This window comes from Phyllostomus discolor, chromosome 7, assembly GCF_004126475.2.
Source record: "Phyllostomus discolor isolate MPI-MPIP mPhyDis1 chromosome 7, mPhyDis1.pri.v3, whole genome shotgun sequence".
NCBI lineage: Eukaryota > Metazoa > Chordata > Mammalia > Chiroptera > Phyllostomidae > Phyllostomus > Phyllostomus discolor.
In genome coordinates, this window is record NC_040909.2 from 125020613 (window position 1) to 125047951 (window position 27339).

The window sequence follows — 27339 nt, forward strand, 5'->3', positions numbered from 1 at the left end:
GTAACTGTTTGCCTCCTGACGTCAGTTCTCTGCTGGCTCACTGCCCCCCCACACACACCCTCCGCAAAAGCCTCTAACATATCTACCTGTAGAAGGGAACAAGGCCGTGATTTCTGAAGCAAGAGGAAGGAGAAGACAGATGAAACAGAGGGTACAAAGTTTAGGGAAATCTCATCAGACAGCTCATAACTCCTCAGGGCAGCAGAAGAAAGACACGCACTAGAGATGAAGGGGGAGCTTAGAAGGGGGCATTCTGAGATGTCCATTCAACAGGTCTTGGGGATGAAGGACAAGGGGGCGGAGGGAAGGGCACCATGGCTCCACTGAGGTCTGGCAGCAAGATGTGGGGTGCAGGGGAGCCAACAAGGGCTTTTTTTCAGCAAAGGTTTCTAACCTGGGTGTATACACAGGACCTAGGGGTGAGTTTCAGTTAAACCTCAGCAGAACTTCTGATACTTCAACGTCTCAACTCTAACCTCACGTGGGAAGTCCTACCGGCGGGCCTGTCCTGGGAGCCGCATGGTGGGCTACTTAGGGCGGGTGAGGAGGAGAAAGAAACGCTTTCTGTAGGAGGTGGTCTCTGAACTCAAGACTGAAGGCGACCTGGGATCATTCCGGAAACGGGTGGCTTTGAGGGTGGAGGATGCTAGGAAGGAGCACGGCACTGCAGGGCCCTGCCCGGCAGATCCCCGGGCCTGCAACTCAGAGGAGGAAGGAGTCAGGAGAATGAAACGCTGCAACCACCATCACAAATTTTAGATGGAAAAAAAAAACCAATTTGCTTTAAAAAGTTACGAAATGCTCATCCTGGAGATGTGCACTCGCAGGCTGGCGGCCGGTCAGGCAGACATGTCGGAGAGGACGCGTGGGGAGACATTCGGCTGAATCGGGGGGAAGACATGTGTCCCCCTCCTCCTTTGTGGATGGACTTCCCTGGCCAATGCTCCCGGCCGCTATCTGGCGCCCATGGAAGCAGGAACTGGGTTTGCTCAGCCCCGTGTCCTGTTCCGCCCGCTCCTGTGACCCGCGTGCCTCATGCAGATGGCTCCACCACCAGGAGAAAGGGCCAGGGCCCTGCTGTGCCAGCGAGCAGAATGCCTACACGAGGGGAAAGTATTCTTAGCAAATCGATTTGTCTGGAGACCTAAGTGACATTCTCCCAGGAAGCTTTATCAGGGATGGAGCTGATATTTTGATCTTCATTCATGCTTCTCATGGAAAGGGGTATTTTTCATTGACCCCATAAAATCTTGGACGACATCCTAACTGAAGCTCTTTCCCACACCCAGAAGCTTACGACCCTGACTCATCCAGGCAAACACATTCAGCACCTTCGGTTTAAGAATGCTGAGGGGCACAAAGATGACGTTTGTACATACATTCCATCAAAAGAGCTTAAAAACAAAGGATAAATTCTGCTCCTGGAAAATCAGATTATGGGAAAACGTGGGCCCTGATGATGACAGGAACTTTCCTATGCAGATAAAAAATGCTGCCTGAGGCTCAGTAACAAATGTAGAACAGTTCATACACCAAAGAGAAATATCACAAAATACAATGAGAGAGAAAAGTAGAACATAACATCCAGAGGGAAAACCAATAAAGACACGAAAATGCACAGAGGAGGCACACTGGTAGTTAAATATACCCACATTTTATTTGGCTAACCTGGATTCTATAAGTAGTATTCTCATAGGTATGTCACATAAAGTAATTATTCCACTTCTTTTGACACCTGCTAACGACACACCCCACTGGTCCCTGGGAGCTCTAGCCGTAATAAAAGACAACAGAAGGATAGAGGGGTGGAAAGCTGCGGGGAAGTCCCCAGCGAAGGGAATGATGTTAGCAAATACCCAGAGCCACACACTGGAGGTCTGAAAAAGAGGAAGAGGCTCTGGCTTTGTTCCGCAGCACAGGCAGAGCTGCTAGATTGCAGGAGCTGCATCTCAGCAGAGCATTCGGAAAAGGGGAAAGAGGTATAAATGGGCAGTGCCTGAGGCACCGAAAGGTCGGAAGTATTCCTCTCTTTTGCAGGAGACCGTTAAGAAACAGGTCAAACCAATACTGACCATTTGCAGGGGAAACGCACATGATAACTATTTATTCATGTATACACACATCTGGATGTCTACAGGATGCCTGTTGCCGGTCCATAAAGCAGCCAACACAAATACCTTTTACACATTCAAAATATCTTGTAAAGGCATGTTTTGTATTCTGGGAGGGTCTGAGAGCTTCTCCCCCAACATAAGTCTTTCAAGTTGGCAGGGGAAAGAACGCTTTTCAGACCCGTACTTGCTGCTGGAGGAGGTGAACGGACTTATCAGCCACCAGAGGTGAGGCTGGGCACAGTCGGGGCGGAGCTCCTCCAACCTGAAAGATTCCCAGCTGTGCATAAAAGAGAATCGGAAAAGTGGTCTGTGAGTTCACACCTGGCCCCGGTGGAGCTTCCTCATCAGCATTCTAAGCCAGGCCTCAGAAAGCTGGGGAGAGAAATCTTGCAAGCACAGGAAAATAGACAAATTTCTTTCCTTGGAGCCTAATCTGATGATTTAAATCTGTCTATCCTAATGTCTCTCAGGCGTTCTAACCAGCTTAGGCCTTTTTAAGAGCTCTTCTGCAGGGAGTTAACACTAGCAGCTTCTCTTCTGATTAAACACATCTGCCACAAAATAGCAGGTACCTTCTGGACACAATGAATTTCTCAGAACTTTTAACAGGAAATTTGCAAAAGATTTTGCATGCTGATGGGTTACAATGTATCTTATTCGACTTTGGAGAAACTGGGGGGGGGTTGTTTAGGATGTAATGTCCTTTAAACAAAGGCATCAGAAAATGTTAATATAGTGAAATTACTGGCTAAAACATAAATGAAAAAATTAAACTACCAAGGTGAAAGTTTACATTTGCAAAAAAACCTTCAGATCATGACTATCATCAATGCAAAAATGAGCACATTTTAAGGTTTTCTGTAAATCATTAATGAGGAAAATGATAGCCTGTTGCACCCAAAGGAGGACCCAAAGGGCACACACATTCACACACCAGGAAGAGTGAAGCCCAAGTGTCAGTGGAAGGCAAAACTCACCTTTGTCACGGCAGCTATGGAAGACAAGTGAAACTCCGTGGGGAGGGATTTACACGTCTACAACAAGAATTATTCTGTATTGCTATCAGTTACCGAGGGATTTACAGAGTTGTAAACCAGCTCTGTAGAAACAGACTTGGATAACCCAAAACAGTGCGCTGTGGATGATGCATAGTTTTCTCCGGAAGCACAAAGTTTTACCTACACAGATCACTGGGCATCTTATTTATCGCTGTATTCCCAAAACCTGGGACAGGGTAGATGCTTCATAAATACTTGCTAAGTGGATAAATGTCTATTATGCACTGAGCTAGGCCCTTCACCTGCATCATCCCATTTAATTTCCCCAGAACCATTTTGAGATAAATATTGTCATTTCACTGATGAGGAACTTGGGACATGTCCAAGGGTGGGGGTGGAGGACAAGGTGGGGGGAAGTGACCCAGATCTGAGATCAGAAAGCCCAACCTTTTTCCTTCCCATTTAATACGTATCCTTTTTATTTACACTCCCTGTACCATGTGCCTGTAAATGACGGGACTGTTTGTATGTTACATTGATACACCGTGCCTCGTTGATGAGCATTATACTGGAGATCCTTGCTTTAAGGAAGATAAATGAACGGCAGTACTAGGAGAATCTAAGCACAAACCAGAGACACACCTTTATAGCAGCCTTGCAGACAAGCTCGGCATGTTCACCAGGCCCAGATGCCCCCTTCCCAATTTTCATAAAAACAAAGATGGATGGATTTAACCTGTTTATGTGCTATTTACATGCATAGAAACCAGGACAGCACCTCAGAAAACAGCAGCAGCTAGCGTTCACTGCATGCTGACTAGGACCATGAGCGCCTGTCCCAGCAGCCCCATCAGGTGGAGACTGGGACCCCCCCCCCCCCCCCCCCCCCCCCGTACAGCTGAAGAAGGATGCAGTCATCGACTGACCTTCACAAAATCGCACCGCACAGATGCAGCTGCCGGCTTCTGCGACCTGGCACTTGCACCCAGTGCCCTGACCGTCCCCTAAGTCACGCTGCTGCCTGAGGAGGCTGTTCAGGAGTGCTCTGTCTCCGTCTTGGTATTTTATAAGCCTCCTCGCTTTCGCTGGTTACAACCTGCAAGTGTCCCAGGATTCCCACTGCTTCTGGCTTCACAGAGCTGATCACGGCAGGCTGGCCCCGGTTCTGAGAGCTCTTTTCTGGCCGCTGGGCCTTTGTGACCATTTGGGTATTTTACATTCTACCTTGGGCCAGAGAACAGGGGAAGAAAGTGACCTTGGATAGGTGAGTGCCGGAAAGGAGTGGACCCCATGTTTATCTGCCATCATTCCCTCTGATCCCTAAGTGCCCAGATGATTCCCTGCTTGCTTTTCTTGCCAGAAAACAGGCCACCCCGTAGGGCGAAGTAATAGTATGTTGTCAGACACCTCCCCCCGAGTCTCAACATACTGTATTTTTCGGACTATAAGACGCACCTTCCCTCCACCCCTCTGCCAAATTTGGGAGGAGTAATGGTTGTTGGTGCTGCTGTTGAGTTCTGTTTACATTTATTTATAGGTGAAATATTATGTTACTTATGTTGTTAAATATTTTACCATGTTTTGCTTCAAATTTTTTTTTCTGTTTTCCTCTAAAACCTAGGTGTGTCTTATGGTCCAAAAATGCGGTAAATAATAATGCCATGCTGACATGCAAGAGGTGTCAATACTGGGCTGACTTACTCGCTTACTGATTGCTTTAATTTTCACAAGAACCCTGTGAGACGGGCATTAGTATCATCTCTAGTTTGGAGATGAGGAAGTGAGGTTGAATAACTTGCTCAGCGCCCTCGCCGGGATCTTGCCCGAGGTCCCCCGGAGGCTGCCGCTGACCTACGCCAGCAGTGCTCCACGGAGACCGCGAGCGCCGCCCAAAGCAAAACGACGGCTGTTGGAAACCGCACCCCTTCCCGCGCGCCCTTTCCTGTGTCTCTCAGCAGAAAGCCTGGGGAAGCGGTACCGTTTGCTCCACAAGCATCGAAGCACGAGACCTTCGTTTCCGTGGAGCAAAACGCTCATCCTCTTGGAGCCATTATAAATGCTTACCCTTCCCTCAAGGGCATCTCACAATCCCCTCCCCGCCCAATGAGCGGTAACACCACTGGCAAGTGTGATCCCGAAGAAGGCTCCGCCCTCACTGTCTCAGGCAGTGAGAAGTATTAGGGGGGCATTGTCTGATGAAGGCGACCAGGGTCAGCCACATGGCTCCCTACTGACTGATCACTTCTGGGGGTGACTGATCACTTCTGGGGGTGGAGTGACTGACCTGACGCCGGATGTTCTTATGTCCTTAGGGAGGGACTGAGAAGTAAAATCGGACCCCTGGAACCTGAGCCAAGTTCCAGCTCTGCCCGCAGGATTTCAGGAATTTCATGCGGTGGGCCATTACCTCTGGTTGGCGGGGAGAGAGGAAGTGAATTAAAGACTTTTTTTACATTTAAGTTAGGAGTATTTCACGGTGTGTGTAGTCAGCTTGAGCTACACTTGGGTGTGTTCTTTATATACTTTAAACATTATCAGCTTGGTCTGCAGGGCTCTATGATAACTTGGCTTAGCGGCTTTTTAAAACTCAGGGTTATTCCAAATGAAGTTTTCTATGCAATTCAAATACACAAAACAGACAGGCCGCCTCCAGGGAACACACTTGGAAACTGCCCACCGTGTCCTGCCCTGAGGAGGCAGGATCTGCCCCAGGTCTCGGAGTTATGGGCAGAAACTGAACTGCAACAGGAAGTACTTTCTGCTTAACACGCCCCTTTGCGAACCAATAGGGGTAAATAGACTAGAGAGAGAGAGGTTAGGATTTCGGCAGATAGAAAGTGCAAGTTTGGAAAGAGGCTTAGCATCTCGAGTGCCGAGCTGCTCTGGAGCAAGTCACTTTCCCACTGGAGTGTCAGTTTTCTCGTAGCACCAGGGATGATTCTGAACTAGAACCAGGACTTTTCAACACTGTGTTTTTTTTTTTTTCCTCCTGCAGCACAGGTGTGGTGCACGGAGCTTGTTCCTTGGCTCTAGCTTTCACGACGGTGCTTGCAGGGGAGGAGAAAGGGAGGTGCTGGCGGGTTAAGTAGACTCAGGGCGCCAGGGCAGGTGGGGTCTGGAAGAGACCCCCTTACTCTGATGGCCTGCCACAGAAGGCCTGTCCTCTCCCCCTCGCCCACCCCATTCTACAGCTGAGAGACTTGACCCGCAGGGTTTTTACAGCTCGTTATACCATCATATTTCGTGCTCCCGAGTGCTTCTCGACCACCACACACAGTGCTCAAAGCCCCTTGATCTAAATGGAGTCTTAATTTGTGCTTTGAAGTATTGTGAAGGTAACTTACTCAGGGGCAGGGAGTTAGTATTACAGTCACTTCGGAATTTTCCTACTTGGAAATCTTTTCTACTTAGAATATCTACCTATTGATCCTGTAACCAATTTGATCTGAAAGACTTCCTCCCTTTCTTTTCTCTAGGATTGCTTTCATTTTCTCTAGACCCCCCCAGCCCCTTGCCCTGATTTCCACCACGGTCCTCTGTAATAATGTCTTCTGCTTGTTAAGTAGCATGGCTCACCCAGGTCTGGAATTGATCATCCCTTTTAAAGCACACGCATGCCAGGGAACTTCGGCAGGAAGACGCCGTCGCGTTGCGCGGGTACGGGAAAGGCCATCGCGGTGGGGGGAGGGGATGAAATGTTCTGGATACTGCATACTTTACCAGTTATGTCGTGCTGTTTGAATGACTCGCTGTAGATCTGATACTGATTGGGACAGTGCTTCTTCAACCACTTGCAGACATCCTGCTGAGTCCACAGAGCCACCGGTTTGGACAGCTTCACCGTAGCTGACTACAAATAAAGAAAGCAAAGAAGGTCGGTGACTGGCAACCCCATGCCCAGAAAGGCACTATTATGAGCAGTCCTAGAGTGTGGTAAGGGATAAATATCTGGCTGTCGTCTCCCTAACCTCTGCAGGCCTTCTCCAAACCCCTGAAAACCAGAAAGAAAAGCTCCTGGTGGAGAAGCCCATGAAAAGGACTCTATCCTCCCGTTACCATCTCTACTGGGAGAAACCTCCAGGGAACCATGTTTCTGAGGGATGCTCTAACAACAACAAGGCAATGGGGTCGCTGAGCAATTAACCAGATTTTAGAGGGGAGGAATAGCTACTCCCGACTGGCCTTCCTCTGTATTCCAAAAAAGTGTCCATCGTTTTTCCTCTGATATCTTCAGAGCCTACTGGTACTGGCAGACACTAATAAGTATTTTTAAAATGAATGTGACAGGATTCAGATACCGCATACTAGAAAGTGCAAGTCGGCCTGGGAGCACAGGACTGAGGGCGGTTCTGTAAAGCGTGGGAACACTAGTTATGCTGCAGTGGGGAGGCCAGAAGACAATCCCACCAGCATGCGAGGAATGGTCATAAGATAATGGGGGCAGTTAAGCCTTCTGTGGAAGCCAGCGAGCCAAGGCCCTTTATTGCTCACTGGGTCTTTCAAGGAGGTGTGTACAAAGCCAGTCTTAACAGGGGTACGAGGACCCACCCAGCCTTTGACAGATGGCAGGTTGCAAATACATTTATTTGTTGAAAACAGTCAACTGTGCTGCTAGGTGCGGGTCTCCCTCACGCATCCCAGGCACTGGATTGAACCTAGCTAGATACAAGCTTAGCTATGTATAATTTTTACCATTCAGGTGTAAGTATTTGCCAACAACAAAGTAGGGTTATACTGTTGGTGATTCTTTAAAGGATGTTGGGAGGCACACAGCATGGCTGTCAATATCCCCCACCTTCTCACTAGGGCACGCTTGCTTTCGCTTCTCTTTCCGTCTTTCCCATTAAGCCAAGGGGAGAGCCTCAGTTTTGTGTGAGTGTGATTTATCCTCTTTCTAACTCCTGCTACCATGTTTTTCTGACAAAGAGAGAAGTCCCTTCAGCATCAGCCCCTTCAAAAGACAGCAGTCTATTGAGGGTCTAGTAACTTGCTTTAACTTTATTATATTTGAAGTTGCTTTTATTTTATGGCAAATAAATGACGGCAAAAAAGAAATACTATTTTCAGAAATACTATCTAGTTTCCCTTTAAAACAAACTCGAGTAAAAAAACCCAGTAGGTCAATGTGAAGAAAAATACTGCAAATCAAGGAAACAATCATGCAGATAATAAGATAACAGTCAAAATAATGGAAGTGACATGCAGGAGATTCAAGTTTGGAAAGCACAGTGCTCGGATGTTGTTTTTCATTACTATGTTTTCAGTGGTGTGATTCTTTGTGCCATCTTTCAGAAAACAATCACAAACAATACTTAGATCACTTTTTACTTTGTGCTGTGGTAACTTGTTTCTTCCAGCCTTATGAAATATGATATATTGCATATATGTGCATATGCATGCACACATGTGTGCATGTATCCGTATCTGCTTTTCCTGGGTTGGGGCTGGCCTTCCCCCACTGGATTTTGGGGTTGGTGCTTCTCCCTCCGACTGGAGCTCTGCAGAGTCCGCGATGGTCCTGACCAGTGCAGCGCCGCACAGTCGGGGCCAGGATCTGTGTGACCCTGCAGCTGGGTGGCAGACGCGGTGTCTGCCGGGCTCACCCTCTCTGGTGCTCGGCTTTGGAACGCAGCCACCATACTGTGAGGGAGCCCAGGCCACCCGAAAAGACCATGTGCAGGAGCGTGGGCCAATCGCAGAGCGACAATCTCAGCTTACAGCAACCACCAGCCCCAAACCCCAGACAGATGTGCACACGCTCCAGATGACCCCAGCCACCAGCCTCCGCGTCCTCCCGCCGAGGCCCCCAGACACCAGGGTTCAGGGACCAGCTGTTCCTGCTGAGCCCTGAGTGAATTCCTGACCCACATAATCCGTGAGCATCGTGCACGGTTGTCTTCCACCACTAAGTTCTGGGTTATTTGTTTTGCAACCCTAGTAACTGGAATGCTAAGTTATTTGCTCAGCGAAGACACAACTGTTGTAACTGCTCTCCAGAGTGCCTGGCGCTTAATAGCTGCTCTGTACAGCCACAGCGAATAAGTGAATGAATTAACGAAATGAACCCGCCCTCACTGAGTCTGCGCTCACAGACCTACTTCCTCTTTAGTGTGCAGTGAATTTCAGGTCCAGCCCTCCACACACCTGTGCTGCGCTCACCTGGCTCCTAATCAAACTCGGCCTCTTCCTTCGACCCTGCCTCTCCGAGTCAGATGTGTCCCCTCGGCTTTCCTGGTTTGGGTGAGAGACGAGGACCTCTGGCAGGGATGGTACCAATGAGTGAACGTTTTGCTGTTTAGTCTTTCCCTTTCTTGTCCATCCTCACCGCCTGTCCTTTGAATGATTAGGAAACTAGAATTTTGGCCCTTTGAGCTGGAAATGAACTTACCGCCACATTCCACAAGACAGCACCTCTGAGTCTGGCTCTTTCCTGCTCTAAACACTGCCTTCGGATTAGCTGGATGAGTGCATAGCGGACACATCATCACTCCAAAAGCCTCTGCAAGTTCCCTGCAAGTAAAGCTAATCACGGCTCTTGAAAACTCCTATAAACCAGTCACAGAAGGCTGTAAATTAGGAGGGGAAAGGCAAGAGGATAAAACTGCTTACACATCAATATACTAAACTTCCAGGAGGGTCGTTCTTTAACCTGTGCATTTCCTAAGACAGACAGCACTCTCGGCCCCGGCGCCGGCCCGTTCACCTGGAGACCCAGAGGGAGATGAACTCGAACATGACAAGTCATCTCCGAACTCAACCGCACCCACCCGCCGTGTATGCTTTTGTTATAAATATTCCTGTTATCGTAAATCCAGGTGGTCTGAGGCTAGCACTTAAAAAGCCGATTCATTTTTCCTTCAGAATATGTACTCTTGCTAAGCAGTCATTTGGTAATTGCTTGCCAGGACAGCAAAAAATACAAAGCTTTGGGCATAGATTTGTTTAAGGCTGTATGAACATGCCTCCATGTATCCTGGTATAGCAAACAGAATGGGAAGGGGAACATTTCCTACCATGAATAAGGCCCATTCATTCGTCCTTAATCGATGGCAATACAAGTCTTGGCCCCATGAATCAGCTGACTTTTTGCCTTAGCTTTATTATGAGACTGGTATCAGTTTGCTCCACGTTAAGAGCCAGGGTGACTCCAGCTGCCCCAGGCTGCTGCTGCTTTCTGGATTCTCCGAGGGGGGAGGGGGCGCACTTTCCTTTGCTCTGCCTGAGTTTCTCTTTGCAACACCTTCCGCCGCTGGCTCAGGACTTCTCCGTCTATTGTGATGCCTCATGCCCCCAAAGCAACCAGGTTGGGGCAGTGAATGTCATAATCTGACTCCCTTAAAGACCTCGCCCTTTATTTCCATGTGCAATTCAAAACAACGGGCACCTGTTCAACCCACACCCATCTATGTATCACACCGTCCCACTGGGCAGCGGGGAGTTGTAGGAACTCAGCACAGTCATTTAAACCGCCCTGCTTTCTCCGGCCACCCAACACTCACGCCTCTGTTTACACCCAATACATGAGTATTTTCTCTGAGATGCTGTATTTTTTTTTTCCAAAATGTGAGCCTAAACCAAAATAATAATAGTTTTAAAACAAAGAGACAACATTCCATACTCATTAGAAACAGTAAACTAATCAAAGAAAATTCCGGCCCAGAGGCAAAGGTTAAAACACACTCGCCCCAGTTCTTCCCTCCATGCTTGGGCTGCTACAGCACCCACAGCTCTGGAGACGACGTTGGTGGCTTTTGCTGCCCTGAGAGAGGCTGGAGGCACTTGGTTACTCTAACCTCTGTGCCTTGGGACACCAAGTAGAGCTGCAGGTGCCGCCTTTCTGAGTCGGCCCTGGTCCTTCTCTGGACAGGCTGAAAGTGCCTTTGCTTTCTGTTTCATAATGAAGACTTCCCTTTATGCAAAAGACAAGTCTTTGAAGGGAAGTTGGTTTGCAAACGGCCTTTTTATTTTTTTTTTTGCAAATGATTCTATTTTAGACAATAACTTCAGCTATGCTTTCTAGTAATTTCTGATTTGTATTTAACTGGAAAAAAACACCTAACTTTCAAGTTCTTTAAGGTAAACTTGAAGCTTTTCTGCTAATAAGATAGTCATGCTTTAAAGAAGCATGTGCCCTGACTGGTGTGGCTCAGTGAGTTAAACATTGTCCTGAAAGATCACTGGTTCGATTCCCAATTAGTGCACATGCCTGGGGTGCAGGCCAGGTCCCAGGTTGGGGGCATACGAGAGGCAGTCGATTAATGTTTCTCTTGCCATCTATGTTTCTCTCCCTCTCTTTCTTCCTCCGTTCCCCTCTCTCCAACAATAAATAAAATCTTTAAAAAAATGAATAAGTTTGTTATTGAAAGAATATATACAAAACACTTTTAAAGGTACATCTTATTGTGTAATCCAATTATCCCTTATCTGCTTTGGAATATAAATTCCCCTTTAATTTACTGGGTTTGGATTTAAAGAGAACACTGCAACTTTAAGCTCCCGATGGCTGTACAAACTCTTCACTGGGTGAGCTTACACGAGGCCCATCGAGCTGACTGTGAAAAAGCAGAGAAAACATAGAGTGTTTGTACCCACTAGGAGGACAAAGGGAGCTTTATGGCCAAATATCAGAGAGCGGCAAACATATTTGCGGTGTCTCATTTATACGCAAGATTTGCAAGCTCCAGCATTGCTTTTTCCTTTCCTGACCATCTCGCAATGCTTCTTCTTTAGTTCCCAATGTACCATTTAATTGGCTTTCATTGTGCCATCTCGCTCCGGATTGAAAAAAAGAAAGGGGGAGGGAGCAGAGCATACACACAACTCATCAAAGTCTATTTGTAGCAGTGTTTGATGGACTATCATGAATGTATTAAGGAGTGTGTGTAAACAACTTTACTTGAATAAAGACAATATAATGACTATTTTTTTTCCTTTTCTCTTTTTTTTTTTTTTTGTGCGGGGGAGAGCTTGGAGGCAAGGAGAACAATGATCCGGATTCAAGACTCTTCCTGAAAATTTGCAGTATCGGAAAACACATCCTGTGAAATAGGCCATTCTAATGCTATTGAGCTCTGGTGGTTTCAAACAGTCTCTGATATCGAAGCCAAAATCAGACTCCTGTCATCTTCCTCACTGATTCTCCAGTCCTGTCTTCGGAGCAACACAGCCTTTACCATCCACTGCTCCAACTTCTGCCACACACAGCGTATCAGTGCTCTCTATCAGGTCTCGTGCCTTTTTTCCAAGCCATGGTATATGCTAATGAGCCCCCAATTACATCTCCAGCTTAGTCGTCTCTCCAAACTACTGACTCATACATACAGCTGATGACTTGTGACATTTGCACATCTAGTAAACGTTTCACACGCAACACGTCCAGAACTGACCTCCTATTCCCCAAACGGCCTTCCTCTCGCCAGAAGCTCACAGCCTCCTCTCTTTTTTGTGCGTCCCACATCTCATCTACGGGACAGTCTGGGGTGTGGGGGTCTCGAAGGGTATGTCCACACTCCGCTCGCCTTTCATCACCAACGTTGCTACAGTCCCGATCAGAAAGAAACGCTGGCATGCTGTACCTAGGTTACTTCATCCAAGCACCTAACACGCCTGAGGCCATTCTGTTTTTACCTTGCCCTTATTTTAAATCTTTAAAATAGTTTACACAGCCTCGAGCAGCCTGACTTCCCAGTATCTGGTGTCAGCTTCAGCTGCTCTTTCCCTAACACATGCCGCTCCCACTGCTCCTTGCCCTTGCCCACAAATGCCAGCTGTGCCTTCTTGTTTTGCCTGGAATGCTCTTCTTGCAGATATGTGCATGGTGAATTCTCTCACTTCCTTCAGGCCTATACTCAAATATTACCCTGCCCTCCCTACTTAACAAATGCCGCCCTCCTCCTCTGGAGCTTCTAGTGCTTACTGTCTTGCTCCGTTGTCTCCACCTCCACAGCAAGTATCATCTAATGCACGACGCAGCTCACTTACTTTGTCTGTTCTTTATTATCTGTCTCTTCCCATGTCCTTGCACCCTCTGCAAAGGATCTTTCTTATGTTGTGCAGAATCCCAAATTTCAGGACAGTGCCTGGCGCATAGCCGGGACTCGATAATTATTCAGTGAATGAATGAAAGGATGATCTGGTTGGTCATGTATCACAGCTCCTCTCTCCTTGAGTGTCAGAAAACAGGTTCAAGTCCCAGCTGTGTTCTTGACATTCCCAGGTTGGGAATAAAACAGCCTTTCCTCTGATTAGATTTCTCTTACGCTGAGCCAAAAAAGCAGAGTCATTCTAGCACTACGATTCTTAGCCAGATAGCTCACAATTTCTGAGCCTCTTTTTACATGGACACAGTAGTGATGTCATGAAAAAGGGTTGGCATTTGGGAGCACGCGGACCTGACCTAAAGGCCAGCTGTGGCATTCACCTCGGGCCAGTAACTGGACCTGTCTACACATGGTCCTCAGTCCACTGGATACAATGCCTATCTTGTCCTTTGTGGTAGGATTAGAAATGGTTTACCTAAAGCACTTTAAAAGTGCTTGCCACATACTCTGTGTTCACATCTCTTTTTTTCTTTTTAAGAATTTTTACTTTTTAAAGATTTTATTTATTTATTTTTAAAGAGAGGGGAAGAGAGGGAGAAAGAGGGAGAGAAACACCAATGTGTGGTTGCCTCTCACATGCCCCCTACTGGGGACCTGGCCCACAACCCAGGCATGTGCCCTGACTGGGAATCGAACCTGTGACCCTTTGGTTCACAGGCCAGCACTCAATCCACTGAGCCACACCAGCCAGGGCTGTGTTCACCTCTCTTGAATGGCACAAATATGCTCTCTGGCGGGACCCCCAAGCCTGATTCGAGGAAGCGATAGTGCAGCACACTTAGGCTGTTTCGCAGGCATTGTGAGATGTTGTTAGGTGTAGAGTGCTAAGACCCAAAGAGAACTGAAAAGGAAGACGCCAGTGGAAAAAGTGGGCAGAAGAACAAGAAACAGTGAGAAAATAGAGAAGCAGGGAAGAAAAGAAAGATGGAAAGACAAAGATACCAAATGAGGAGAAGTAGAGAGACGCTCATCCTTGCCTAGACCAGACTTACTGCACCAGGCAAATATCCCCTCGCGCCTTCCAGTGACAGGCCACGCCAGCGGTTCCCCTCTGGCTCAGAGCCCACTCCTCCCTGACTGCAGGGACCACCACTGGCAAAGTTTCCTGATCCCATGTCAGACGTTCATCCCACATTCCCCAGGCTCCTGATGGAGCTATTTATAAAGGAGTGCCATCCAGATGTACAGATGCGACTGCGCACAAGCTGTGAAGTGAACACCTGCATGTAATGCTGGTAAGATCTGCCGCTTCCCAAATGCATGCTGCTGGGTGTCGGGGTTTCTAACAATAAAGCCTCAGAGAGGGAACACAGAGACGTGCAGAGGCAGCGAACAGGGAACACGCTGTCTCTGGCATCCCAGATGGCTCCGGGTACCAAGGCCTGCTCTTCCCATCGGCCCAGATTGTTGCACCTGTCAGGAGAAATATGGAGGGGGAGAATCACACTGCACTCCGTGTCTGCGCTGTCGCAGTACAGCAGAACCCCCGCCACTCGTCTGCCCAGAAGAGCACACTGCACGGGAGGTGCCGTGCGCGAAGAGTGCAAAGCTGCACATGCGCGGTGAGCACGTACCTTACGGGCCAACCCCTGGGCGGGTGCTGCGTGAATGAAAGCATGACAAAAGCACAACTGGAAACAAATAGGAATCATAAAAACGGCTATTGATCATCATCATCATTTCACATCTCTACAACAATTCCTTTGGAATAACAATGGGCTAGATCAATACCAAAGATGTTCTCAGCGCAAAAGGACCCTCTGCTATATGACCCGAAATCTGTCAGTCACAGGGTGGCATCTATTTCTCGGTTCCTTGGGTCTGCGGGTGGGGGAGAGGGAAGGGGAGCCAGCCCTGTGGCCTGCTCTGAGCAAAGGAAGGTGGAGGTGATTTCTCAAGAGGCCTTTGTGCTTATGTATTCCTTCTTGCTCCTCTGAGATCACTAAGAAAACACACCTGGGAGAGCCTGAGTGAATGAGGCTTGGACACACGGCACACAAGGTCAGAAATGCCATTCCAGACATCCATACGTAATCCCAGACACCCATATGTAATCCTGGACATCCACACGTAATCTCAGACATCCACACATAATTCCAAACATCCATATGTAATCCTGGACATTCATAGGTAATTCCAAACATCCATACATAATCCCAGACATCCACACATAATCCTGGACATCCATACCTAATTCCGAACAGCCATACGTAATTCCAGACATCCATATATAATTTCAGACATCCACACATAATTCCAGACATACATAATTTGTTAGATACAATTTTGTAACACAACACATGGAAAGAATTGTTCTAAATACAACACTTCAGACAAATCACCTCTGATCTTCCCAACAAGCTACAACATGACTATTTCTTCTAGTTTGCACAGAAACGGGCTTAGAGTGGTAAAGTAACTCATCCAAGGTCACACTGCTAGTGAGTTCAAACTTCATGCTTACTTCATGCTATCACTCTGGCTTGATGGACACAGGGAGAAAAGACGTGTGAGCTATTTCACTGAGCACTCCAATGCTAGAGTTCTTTTTTTAACAAATAATTCTTTTTTAAAAAATATTATTTATTTATTTTTAGAGAGGGAAGGGAAGGAGAAAGAGAGAGAGAGAGGGAGAAACATCAATGTGCAGTTGCTGGGGGCCGTGGCCTGCAACCCAGGCATGTGCCCTGACTGGGAAGAATTCCTTCTTAATTGAATTAAGATAAATCCCATCCAGACCACCCTGCCTCTGGCCTGACCCGGGTATGCCAGGCGTGGAGCTCCTGTGACCTGGGTCCAGCGCTCTTTCCACTCTCCTGTCATGGAAGGGTGCACGTGCTCTGCTCGGTACATGGGACAGTGCTACTCTCTGCCTTTCGATGGCATCTCCAGCAAAACGTGAACAAAAACACCCCTGCCCACCTTGCAAAGTTTCTGTGAAGATCAAATGAACCAATGGAACACCTGAGTGTCCCTATAGTGTGACAGGAAAGAGAAGGCGGACGGGTCCCAGGGAAGCTGGGGTCACCATGCTGCGGGCACTCAGGAGAAAACCAAAGCACTAGGAAAATGTTGCTGCGATGGTATGTAGCCGGGGTAGGGTGGCGGCTCTGGGGTTTGGAGAGCCTAAAAGTTCTAGAATCTGTGAGGGCAGGGGTCCGTTTATGCAAAACTCCCAACACCAGTGCTCTGGGGCTTTAAAAGGGAAGCCTATGTGAAGAGTAGGTACTGCCCAGCTCCGTGACTTCTCCGTGGTCACTTTGTCCACACATTCAATTTAGCTGAACAACAAGATAATTAGTTCAGTGGGGGCTGCTGCAGACTGAATATTGGCCTTCTCCCGAATGAAGCACAGAGGTTGACACTGGAACCCCCACTGTGACTGCCTGTGGAGACAGGGCCTTTGTGGAAGGAGTTAAGGTTAAGTGAGGTCATAAAGTGGGACCTTGGCCCAACGGGGTTAGTGTTCTTGGATAAGGACAGACATCAGAGAGCCCTTTGTCCCTGTCCCTCCCCGCCAGGTGAGGACACGGGAAGAAAGAGGCTTTCTGCAAACAAGGAGCTCCCACCAGGATCCAACCGTGCTGGGGCACCCTGCCTGACCTTGGACTTCCAGCCTCCAAAGCGATGGAAAAATAAATGTCTGTTGCTTAACCCCTACAGTTGAAGGTGTTTTGTTTGGACTAACACAGGGGCAAACTCTAGTTCGATAAATGGTAGATCTGGCCAAACAATCTGATGATCCAGGACTGAGACAGCTGTGAAAATCTCACCACACACAGACAGTTGGGAAGAGGCTAAAACGGAGGTGAGGTGAATGCTGAGATGACCAAAAATGCCCCATACTTTTCTTATATATTTACATGTCAAATACTGACTTTTACACAATTAAAGAAAACTGTGCTCACTGGACAAAATTACCTTCATTTTCATAAACTGTTTTCTGGAATCCATGTCTACGCACAGGTCTTCACAAGCCACATCCCCTCTGAAGAGAAAATCTGCTTTTGACCACTTAAGTAATTTCTATGCTTCTATAACCTTCCTGGTTATTTTTAATCTTCTATAGTTAGCAAATAAAGTACACACACGATTTAAAAGTGCTATATAAAAGGAATCACAGTGAAAAACACCAGTGTCTTTTCCCGTTTCTTCTCACTGGAAACTATGATTATTTTCTAAGTCAAACATGCACGGTCTGGTCCAACTCAAATATCTCCCCCGTCAGGGGCAACCCCTTAGTCGTGTCTCTCTTCAGCGTCTTGAATTCCTCAGACCGGGAGAATCATCTGTGGACACCGGGATGAGAAGGCTCCGGAATGAGCACGCATACACCAGCCCCCTCCTCCCTTCTCCTTGGTCTGCTCTTGGTAGTGTTATTTTTACTTCTTAGTTGGTTATTTTTTGCCATGTGATTTATTTTTTTTCAATGTTATTTTGTATTGGCTCTAGGTATACAGCACAGATCATATGTTTTATAAAGTTCCCCCCGGTATGTGAGCACCCACCTCCCACCGCGCACAGGTGCCACAGCACTGCTGAGTATGCTCCCCCTGCTGCGCTTCACACCTGTGACCGCCCTGTTACCCCCCAGTCCATCCTTCTCAATCCCTCCAGCTCTTCCCCCAGCCTCCCCACCCCCCTCCCTTCCGGCCCCCACCAGTGCGCTCTCTGTGTCTATGAGTCTGTTCCAGTTTTGTTTATTTTGTTATTTAGATTCCACGTCAAATCATATGGTATTTGTCTTTTCTGACTGACTGATTTCACTTAGCACAGCGCCCTCTTCAGGGGTGTCCAAACTTGTGGTGTCTCTGGGCCACACTAGAAGAAGAAGAGTTATCTTGGGCCACACATTAAATACATTGTGACATGTAATCACAAAAAAATCTCGTAATGTTTTAAGAAAATTTATGATTTTGTATCGGGCCACAATGATAGCCCTGCTGGGCTGCATGTGGCCCGTGGGCCTCAGTTTGGACACCCCTGCTAGGCACATTGTAGCAAATGGTAAGATTTCATCCTCTTTTATGGCTGAGCAATGTTTCATTGTACACAGGTACCACCACTTTTTGATCCACTTGTGTATCTGAGGGGCACTTGGGTTGCTTCTGTATCTTCGCTATTGTAAATCACGCTGCAATGAACACAGGGGTGCATACATTCTTTCTAATTGGTGTAATGGGTTTCTTCAAATATATTTCCAGAAGTGGAATCGCTGGGTCATAAGCCACATCTATTTTCAATTTTTTGATGAACCTCCATCCGGTTTCCCTGGTGGCTGCACCAGTCCGCATTCCCACCAACAGTGCACGAGGGTTTCCTTTTCTCCACATCCTTGCCAACATGCGTTGACTTATCAATGAAAGCCGTTCTGGCCATGGTGAGACGTATCTCATCGTGGTTTAATGTGCACGTCTCTGACAATCGGCGACGCTGAGCACCTTTGCGTGTGACGATTGGCCACCTGTGCATGCTCCTTGCAGAAGTGTTTGTACAGGTTCTCCCACGTTTTACTCTTACAACCTTAAATAATACTAATATGACACATTACATCGGTATGATCTTCCAAATAACCACCTTTTATTTTCTCTACATGTTTATTTGCTTTTTATGTTTTTTATACTTTTTCCTCTCCTTCCAAGTCCCACCTTCTGTTACCCACAGTATTGTTTTAACATGGTCGAAGTTAATAGCATATATTTTCATATAAATAGCATGGTCGAAAATATATAATAGCATGTATTTTCTGTTCTATACCCTCTACCTTCTTTGCTATATTATGACTGAATTGTTTCAAAGTTAAAAAATCAATAAGTTGCATTTACCTTATAATGACCGTATAAAAACCATTCAAACACTGAGCCAATTAGCCTGGTTTGGATTATTTTTTCTTGTACTACATTCTCAGAAGCCCATTGCCACATGTGCTGAGAATTTCAAAGAAGCTTCCCAACTTGAAAATCAAACAGATTTTCTTTTCCTCTATGTCAGCAGTTGCTTCAGCTCAGGCCACAACTCGGTGTTCCTTTCCTGTGTATCGCCTGTGTCTCTCCTCAATGGGCAGGGCCAAGGAACTGTGGCACCCTGGGCCAAATCAAGTCCACGGTCTTTTTTTTTTATGGTCCACACAGGAAATAATACTGGGTTTTACATTTTTAAATGGTTAAAAAACTAGAAGAAATATTTTAGGAAGTGAAAAAATTATGCACAACTCAAAAGTCCGTGTTTACAAAGCTTGGCTGGCAGCCGGCCATGCCTGTTTGCATGTGTGTTACACAGCCTGAGTGAAGGGTTACAACAGAGACTGACTGGCTGGCGAAACTGAAAATGTTTACCATCTATCCCTTTACGGAAAAGGTTTGCCAGCCCCTGCCCGACACGGTGAAAGATTTTTCTCAATTTCACCTGCCAAACCATCTACTACATCTTAAAATTTATTTCAAAACTTGCATTTTAATTTTGGTGGACCGTCTTTTTCTCTGATGTGTTCCTTTTTCAAAGCATCCGGAACTTTTTTTTTATTTTAAAGGGAAGGATTTTTTAATGAATGCAGTTAGGTTTTTTAAATTTCTTTGAGGAAATTGACGTTTTTCAAAGGAGGGTTGTTATTTTTACAACATTCTCTTTGCTCACATTGGACTTTATCTGCAAATGTCCTGCAAATATCTGGTTTACATCTTTGTCTCTTAATTTTTTAAAAATCCAGGCAATGGAGGCCAGCCCTTGATTTCTGTGCATTTGCACGGGGCTTGCTGCCGGGGTGGCCTGACGCTCAGAACGTCCCCTACAAGCCACAACGGAGATGACGTCACCCTGGAGTGCAACTCTCTGCACAATGTGCTCCAATTCACCCCAGCCACTTAACAAAAAAGAGAACAACACTTTTCAGAGACAGGCATTTCTTTTGCTTTTCTCGGCCCAAGGCATATGGAACAGACTTTGGACAAACATCCCTTTCCTTACTGCTTGTCTGTGTCCTGTTCTTCACTCCGGGACCCAAGTCTGGAGCCCCCGACATTTTACAGCCCACGTCGCTGACCCCCTCCCGTCCACTCTAATGGCTGTTGCCACCTACGCTTGTACTCCCTCAGTCCGATCTTCAGGTGGAGCTCACTGAGGAGGGCAAGCAGACAGCTGCGCTCAGCTGGTCGTCAGTACGTGCCGTCTCCACACCTGCTTGCCTTCACAACGTGTTGTTGTTGGGGTGGATTTCATCCGGATGAACGGACAGATGTCCATACGCACGTACACACATACTTGTATCCCACTGAAACGCTAGTAATCTAACCATCCCCCTATTAGCACACATACACTTACATTGTCTACAGTTTTTTGCCACTACGTATTTTGAAAACCCTCCCCCTCCCCGCCCCATTTCCCCCTGCGCTGCCGTCCCAGGTCTCTGCGCTCTTCACACAGCACACCTGTAACAAATCACCTGGGGTCTGTTTCAGCACCTCGCTGCCCCTCCTGGAAGGTTTTCCTCCCCGCTTTGCCACTGAACTTGCTCCTTGCCCCTGGGGCTCACGGCCCCTGAGGCATGCAGGTCGCTAATTCCGACGGCACTTTTCCCACGTCACACCTTCCTTCCCGTGGCCTCTCGGGAGCCACGGGCACAATGGGACACACTTTGTTCCGGAAACACTCCCTTCTCCTGGGTTCTCTGTCTGATGGTTCTCTATCTCGCTAGTCACTTTCCTTCTTCTTTTTCTCCTTCTCCTCCTTTTGCCTGATTCTCTTCCTCTAATCGTTTCAGGATTTGGCCCTGTGACCCCTTTTACTCTGTCTCTCCTCTCTCCTGTAGCCATTTCAAGGCCCATTGGCTTTAAGTAACGTCAGTAAGTCAGTGCTGCTTGGGTTTATACTCTCCCTCCATCTCCCTGGGACTCTCACAAGCTGCCCACTGGGTGTGTCACGTGGGTGTCCAAGAGGACTTTCAAATGTACCATGCCCCCAACTGATCCTGTGACTTCCCTTACAGCTGTTCTCTCAGCAGGGTCCCTACCTCTTGGTGGCAGGTACTGCACAAAGTCACAGCCACCGTCCTTCCATCCCTCTGCCCTCCCTCCCCCACTCCTCACACACACATACACACAGCGCATACCAGGCCTATCGGACCTGCAGGGGGAATGTGTTCAGCATCCCTACACTTACCTCCGCCATTAGTCTTTCCAACCCAGTTCGGAAGGCAAGCTAGACTCAGGCAACGGTCCCGTACCTGGTTTCCCAGCATCCTCACTCACCACCTGTGATCTATCCTCCATCGCTCCAGCAGAGTAAACTTGGAAATGAGTAAATATGATTGTGTGCAGTCAACTCAGCAGCCCATCAACGGCGTTCTCCACTTCTGGTACAGTGTTTCGGAGCTCTGCCATTTTTTTTTTGTTCTTAAAATTCTCAGCCGTCCACTCATGTTGCCCGTTTGGAACTGCATGTTGTCTACTTTGTCCCTTAAAGCTCTTACCACACCCATCACAATTGTTTTAAGCTCCTGGTTTGATCATTCTAATATCCCTGCCATCTGTGAGTGTGGTTCTGATGCTTTCTAGTCTCTAGAAGCTGGTTTTCACCAGGAGTTTCTATCTCAGAGTTCCTCCCTCAATTGCCCACGCTGAGCATTCAGTAATTCATCAATTACAGGTCAGGTTTTCCCACCTGGGCTGATTCCCAGGGAGGTTTCTGCCCTGGGGAGTCTCCATATATACCTGTTTATTTCTCCAATTTGGGGGCCAGCGGTTTTCTCTGTGACCTCACTTCTCTTACAGATCCGAGTTACTGATTTTTCAGCTTTTCCCATATTGTTAGGATGGTGTGGCAACTTCCAAGCTTCTTACCTGCTGGACCAGGGACCAGAAGTCCTCCTTGTGTCTTGTCCCAATCTGACAGTAGAGCAAGGTTTTGGGATAAGACAAAAAGAAGCAGTGAAGCAACCTCCAGAGCCCAGGAGCAGTACTATACATCTGATTGGAAAGTAGGAGGGCTCAGCCCCGTCCGATTCATTCATTCATTCATTCATTCACATGTACTTACTGGCTACTTGTTCAAAGCCTAGTGTCACATTAGGGGTGGGAGACTGAGCACCGAATACACAGAAGAGGCTTTTCTTCATGGTACCTTTGATATTCACAAGGACAAGTCTGATAGGCCGACAGATCTAAATAAGAAAGCCTGACATTGTGAGCAGCCATTCAGCCCGACTCTGCTCCAGGGACCTGGGTTTGCATCTTGGCGTTTCCATTTACTCGCTATTGACTTGTAAGCAGGTAACTTAACTCCTCTACACCTCTGCTTCACCATAGAAGAAAGACTGACAATAGATTTACCTCACGGGTTTGCTATGGTGACTTGATGAGAAAATAAAAGCGAAACATCACTGAGTTCCTGGCACTAAGGGTAATTAATGATAATTCATAAGGGGTTGTCTTTCACATGATTTTTATGTTATTATTACTTGTAAGGCTGCTGTAGGTGCTGTTCCCGCTACTGTTACTACTTACCATTATTGAAGAATTTTGGGTCAGGTACAAATCAGGGTTAAGACATGTTTCTAGATATATTTGTTGACAGCTACACAATAAACCATCTTATTTATTTCCCAGTAGCATAATAAATAAGATTATTTATTTATCTTATTTAAAAGATAAGATAAGTCTTATCTTCCCCCCACCCCCTGGGCCCAAAGAAAGGCCAATGCAAAGGATTTGATGGTTCCTTCCAGAAAACAGCACGAACAGGCAAGAAACACGGCATCATATCCCTGTCACTCCTTAAATCTAGGCATGAAGCTGATACTTACTTTTCATAAGAGAAATCACATAATCCTCTCTGGCCACAAATATCCAATGAAACATGAATCCCAGCTCCCAATCAGCACACACACTCTTTGGTCAAGGGAAGCATTTTCACTTTCTCGTCTTTCTTCCAACCTGTCTTATCTTTTTGGTCTGTGTGGCTGACTGGCCTTCTCCTGGGGGGATCGTTTGGGGACATAAACAGAAATCTGGACTCTCACAGGCTTGGCTCACGCATCTTATTCGTGACCATGAAATCTGGGATCCTGTGTGAATGCTTAACAAATCTGAAGCAAGAGAAACTTTGCTGCCCAACAAGCATCGTCCAGCGCCCGCAGGAATGAATAACGGCAACAAGAAATACACCACAAATGGAGTTGGTGGGCTTGACTAGAGTTGCATTTCCCTGCAAATGATCATCAAAAATCCTCTTTTGTGACTTCACTTTTTCCTCTCTCCTGTTTATTCCCTTCTAACGAGCTCCCCTTTTTTATTTTTTATTCCACGCCCATTTTTCCTTGAAATTATACAAGTTGTGGGATTTAAAAATCTTCACTCTCTCCCCTCATATATACATTATTTTTCGTTCCTGTTCTGGGGCTGTAGTCCCACTCTTTTAGCCATTCGGCATTCTGAGCAGGTGCAGAAGGCGGCTGGAGGTTCAGAGGGTTTCTTCTGCATTTCTTGACGCCTTTTGATTTGAAAGCACGTTACCTTCATAATAAAAGTATCTTGGTTGCACATTTGGCATACAGGCCAGAGAGAATTGAGGGCAGAACGTTTTCCTGATCCTCAGAGAAAAGCCCAAGAGAGGGTCACAAACTAATTTTCCACTGATTCTCTATTTCTCTATTACGTTATTTTCTCTACCTTTTATACATCAGTGAAGCCCTTCAGAGTCATTTGGGATTATTGATTATGAAGCAGCAAAAGTCTCTCATGCTGCAAGCAGGGTGGCTCCAGCCTCTCTCTCGGCTGCCCCTTCCATCATATTATTTCTACTCACTGAACCTATTTCATTCCCTAATACTTTTGACAGCCAAACTGGTTTTCGAGTTACTATTACTGATTGAAAAGTGACCACATAAAGAGTTTGAAATCTGTAGATTTCACGTGTCCCACACTTAATTTTATGCTGTTTGCCCCACTGTTCAAAGCAAACAGTGGAGTCTCCAGCTAGATAAATGTGTGTGCGTGTGTGCGTGTTCAGCTCATGGCGCCGGTGGTGACAACAATAACACAGGGCTCTTTTAAAAAATCTGCTACGCAGTAAAGGTGTCAAATAATAATTCATGATCTATCGCATGAGTGTTGCCGTTCCTATTGGCAAAGCTGTTGGATTCCATGGTTAACATATTCGGGAGCAGCTGTGTCTTATTTTTTTATCTTCTACTTTAAACAAATCGACTGCCCATCCAGATGACAAAGGACTGGGCAGCAGGGCAGCAGTGAAAGAAGGGAAAATACATAATATCAAATTCAATAAAAACCCCTTAAAACAAGCAAACAATTATTAATGACTATGGGTGACTATTTGGTAGTGTCAGGTGTGCACACAAAGGTTTTTAAATCCACAGAATAAGAGGCCCCTGCTAACTCCTCAGGCTTTGAAAAAAAAACTTAAATATGATGAAATTTTAATATCGCGCAGAAGGCAAATGGTTCGATAGATTCTTCTATAGAATAATGAGAAGATTCATTCAGGTGTGAAATACTTAATCAAGTACCCATTGCAGGCAAGGCACTTTAAGACGCACTGGTGAGAAAAAGTAAAGAGACCCTGCCTGCAATGACTTCTGCTCTGGCAGGAGACACGGGCATTAGTGAGTCGACAGCCAAATGGTGACACGGGCCACCAGGACCACAACGCTGGGTCTGGAGAGAGCCTGGGGCCGGGACCAAGGGGCGGGCCACTGCGAGAAGATGCCACCTCGGGTTTATCTCCTATCCCAACTGGCCACGAAAAGAAAAGCTCAGATGAATTAGAGGTATTTGAAAAACTCAACATACAGAAACCTCAGCGTGAGAACATGAAAATTAAAACTGTGTTATGCAACACTAATTTTATTGAAAAGCTTCAATTTTCAACAGAAAAGTGTTTTTCAATAATAAGATGGCTTCCAATCTGCCCTGAATTCTCATGCTATTACTCCCATTACATTCTCCTCTGTGAACTAGTATGGTTTATATCATCCTATAACCACAGAATTACATCGCCCGATAAGCACACGTAACATTGTACTGTGAGATGGGCCAGGTATAAAAACACACATTCACAATCAACCAAAATGGTAATGGAAAAAATACAATTAAAAAATGGAAAATGAAAAAAAAAAGGTAAAAAAAAACCAATCAACAACTCAGGATTAAGTGGAAGAAAATGCATTTAGTCAATTCATTTGGTCAGCACTTAGTAAGCACTTACTATATGCCAAGCACTGTGCCATCTCCAGGGGACACAAAAATGAAAAATGAGAGCTTGAGGCCAAGGGTTTCAAGAGAGACAGAAGGACAGAGAAAGAGAATCAGGTAAGGGCAGTAGGCGGCAGGAGTGCGAGAGAGAGAGAGAGAAACAGAAGGACAGAGAAAGAGAATCAGGTAAGGGCAGTAGGCGGCAGGAGTGCGCACGCGAGAGAAAGAGAGACAGAGAACAGAGAAAGAGAGTCAGGTAAGGGCAGTAGGCGGCAGGAGTGTGAGAGAGAGAGAGAGGTGCAGTGGGTGGCTCCAGCTCCCACAGCAGGCACAGCGCGCCTGCTGCCCGTGCGAGTGAAGGTGACATAGAGTCAGTGAGGGGGGAGAGCCAACACTGGCATTTCTAGGACAGAGGCACAGGAGGGTAGTCATGTGATGAGAAGAAGAAACCAGAAGGCTGAGAGCGTTGGACCATTCTGAGAAAGGAACACCACTGATGAAGAACTGCGCAGGAGGGTGGGGGAAGGGCTGGGGCAGGTGAGGGATGATGGAGTTATGAGCAGGGATGTGGTTTTGTTCCCGCGTGCAGTAGGGACACCCGTGTGCACACGCTCTGCCTTCTCCGGGCTGGTGAAGCAAGAGTGAAAGAGCCGTCTCACTGGTCCCACCTGGAAACCTGATGAGATTAACACTTAGCTTCCCAGCTTCATTGCTCATCATCTCCCCAGATCTACTTCTGCAGCCACATGAACGCCTGCCCCTTCTCATGCTTCCGTGCCCTCGCATGTGAGGTTTTATCTTGCGAGGGTGTCCCTTCTACCTTCTTAATCTGCAGAATTCCTGCGCACCTTTCAAGACCCAAAGCAAATACAGCCTCACCTGGAGAATCCCCCAACCCTCCCTGTCTTGTTCTTGGCAACACTCTCCAACGAGAGTCCCTTGCCCACTGAGGCCTCATTTCCTGCCCCACTGTCCGCTCCTATGCTGTGCATCACTCACAGCCCTGGCACACGTCTGCCACACAGTAGGGGCTGATGATATAAATGTTTGCTTCCATATACTCTGTCATCCTGCAGTCATTTAACAAAGCCTTGGACACCGAAGACAGAAGACATTGTACTATGATGTTCTCATTAATTTTAAAAAATTGTTCATGGTGACCCTTCAACGATTCTCACTGTAAACAATTCCAACCATACAGATGCATAAGGAGCCATACACTCTTTTCCTACTGTTTTCCCAGCTCCACTCTTCCCTGCGTTGCCGGAGGTTCAGCCTCGCACACATGCCTTTCCTGTGTATTTTACACATGCATCATATACATTCATAATAGGAATATACAGTTTACTACTTGCCTAGCCCACCCCGACACATGGGACAGTACCCTATGCCTTGCTTTTCAACTTCTTTACTTAACGACGGATTTCAGAGAGAGTTTCCACCCTGACACGTACAGACTGGCCTCATTGTTTTCAACTGCTGCGTCGTGTTCACCAGCAAACAGAGACAGGTGAAGGAACACCGGGGCTGAGTTTGCACCCGGATACACATAAGCACTGAGCAGCCCGACAAGGCCCGGTGGGAGCGGCGCCCTCCCCTAGACTGGCTTTGCCTTTCTGAAGTGCGAACCCATGTTTTCCAGAAGTTGACAAGGTGCAGCCCACATCAAGGTCCCTGTGCTGTGGAGACACAGACAGACATGTGTGGACAAGAGGGGACCAAGCCGTGTGCATCGCTCTGGAATTTGTCAGCGTGGCACACCAGGGACATCTAAAATGTCTATCATTTTAATTTAACAATTACAGTGAGTTTCATACATTGCGAACTACCTGGGTTTTATCCTGTCTTGGGTACGTGGCATTAAATGAATTGAACTTTACTCCAGTCCCACGTCTGCTACATTCTCAGGCTGCTTTATAAAATC

The 27339-nt window shown here is 46.8% G+C and overlaps 1 protein-coding gene across 3 annotated transcripts in view; it reads right to left on the bottom strand.

The window, feature by feature from the left end:
• The window catches only part of SAMD12 (sterile alpha motif domain containing 12), a 344026-nt gene that overhangs the window by 189767 nt on the left and 126920 nt on the right, over window positions 1–27339 (bottom strand). For all 3 annotated transcript variants that reach the window (XM_028533859.2, XM_036031374.1, XM_036031372.1), the window contains exon 3: window positions 6833–6962. In XM_028533859.2, the coding sequence (XP_028389660.1) occupies window positions 6833–6962 (130 nt within the window). The remainder of the gene's footprint in view (window positions 1–6832; window positions 6963–27339) is intronic.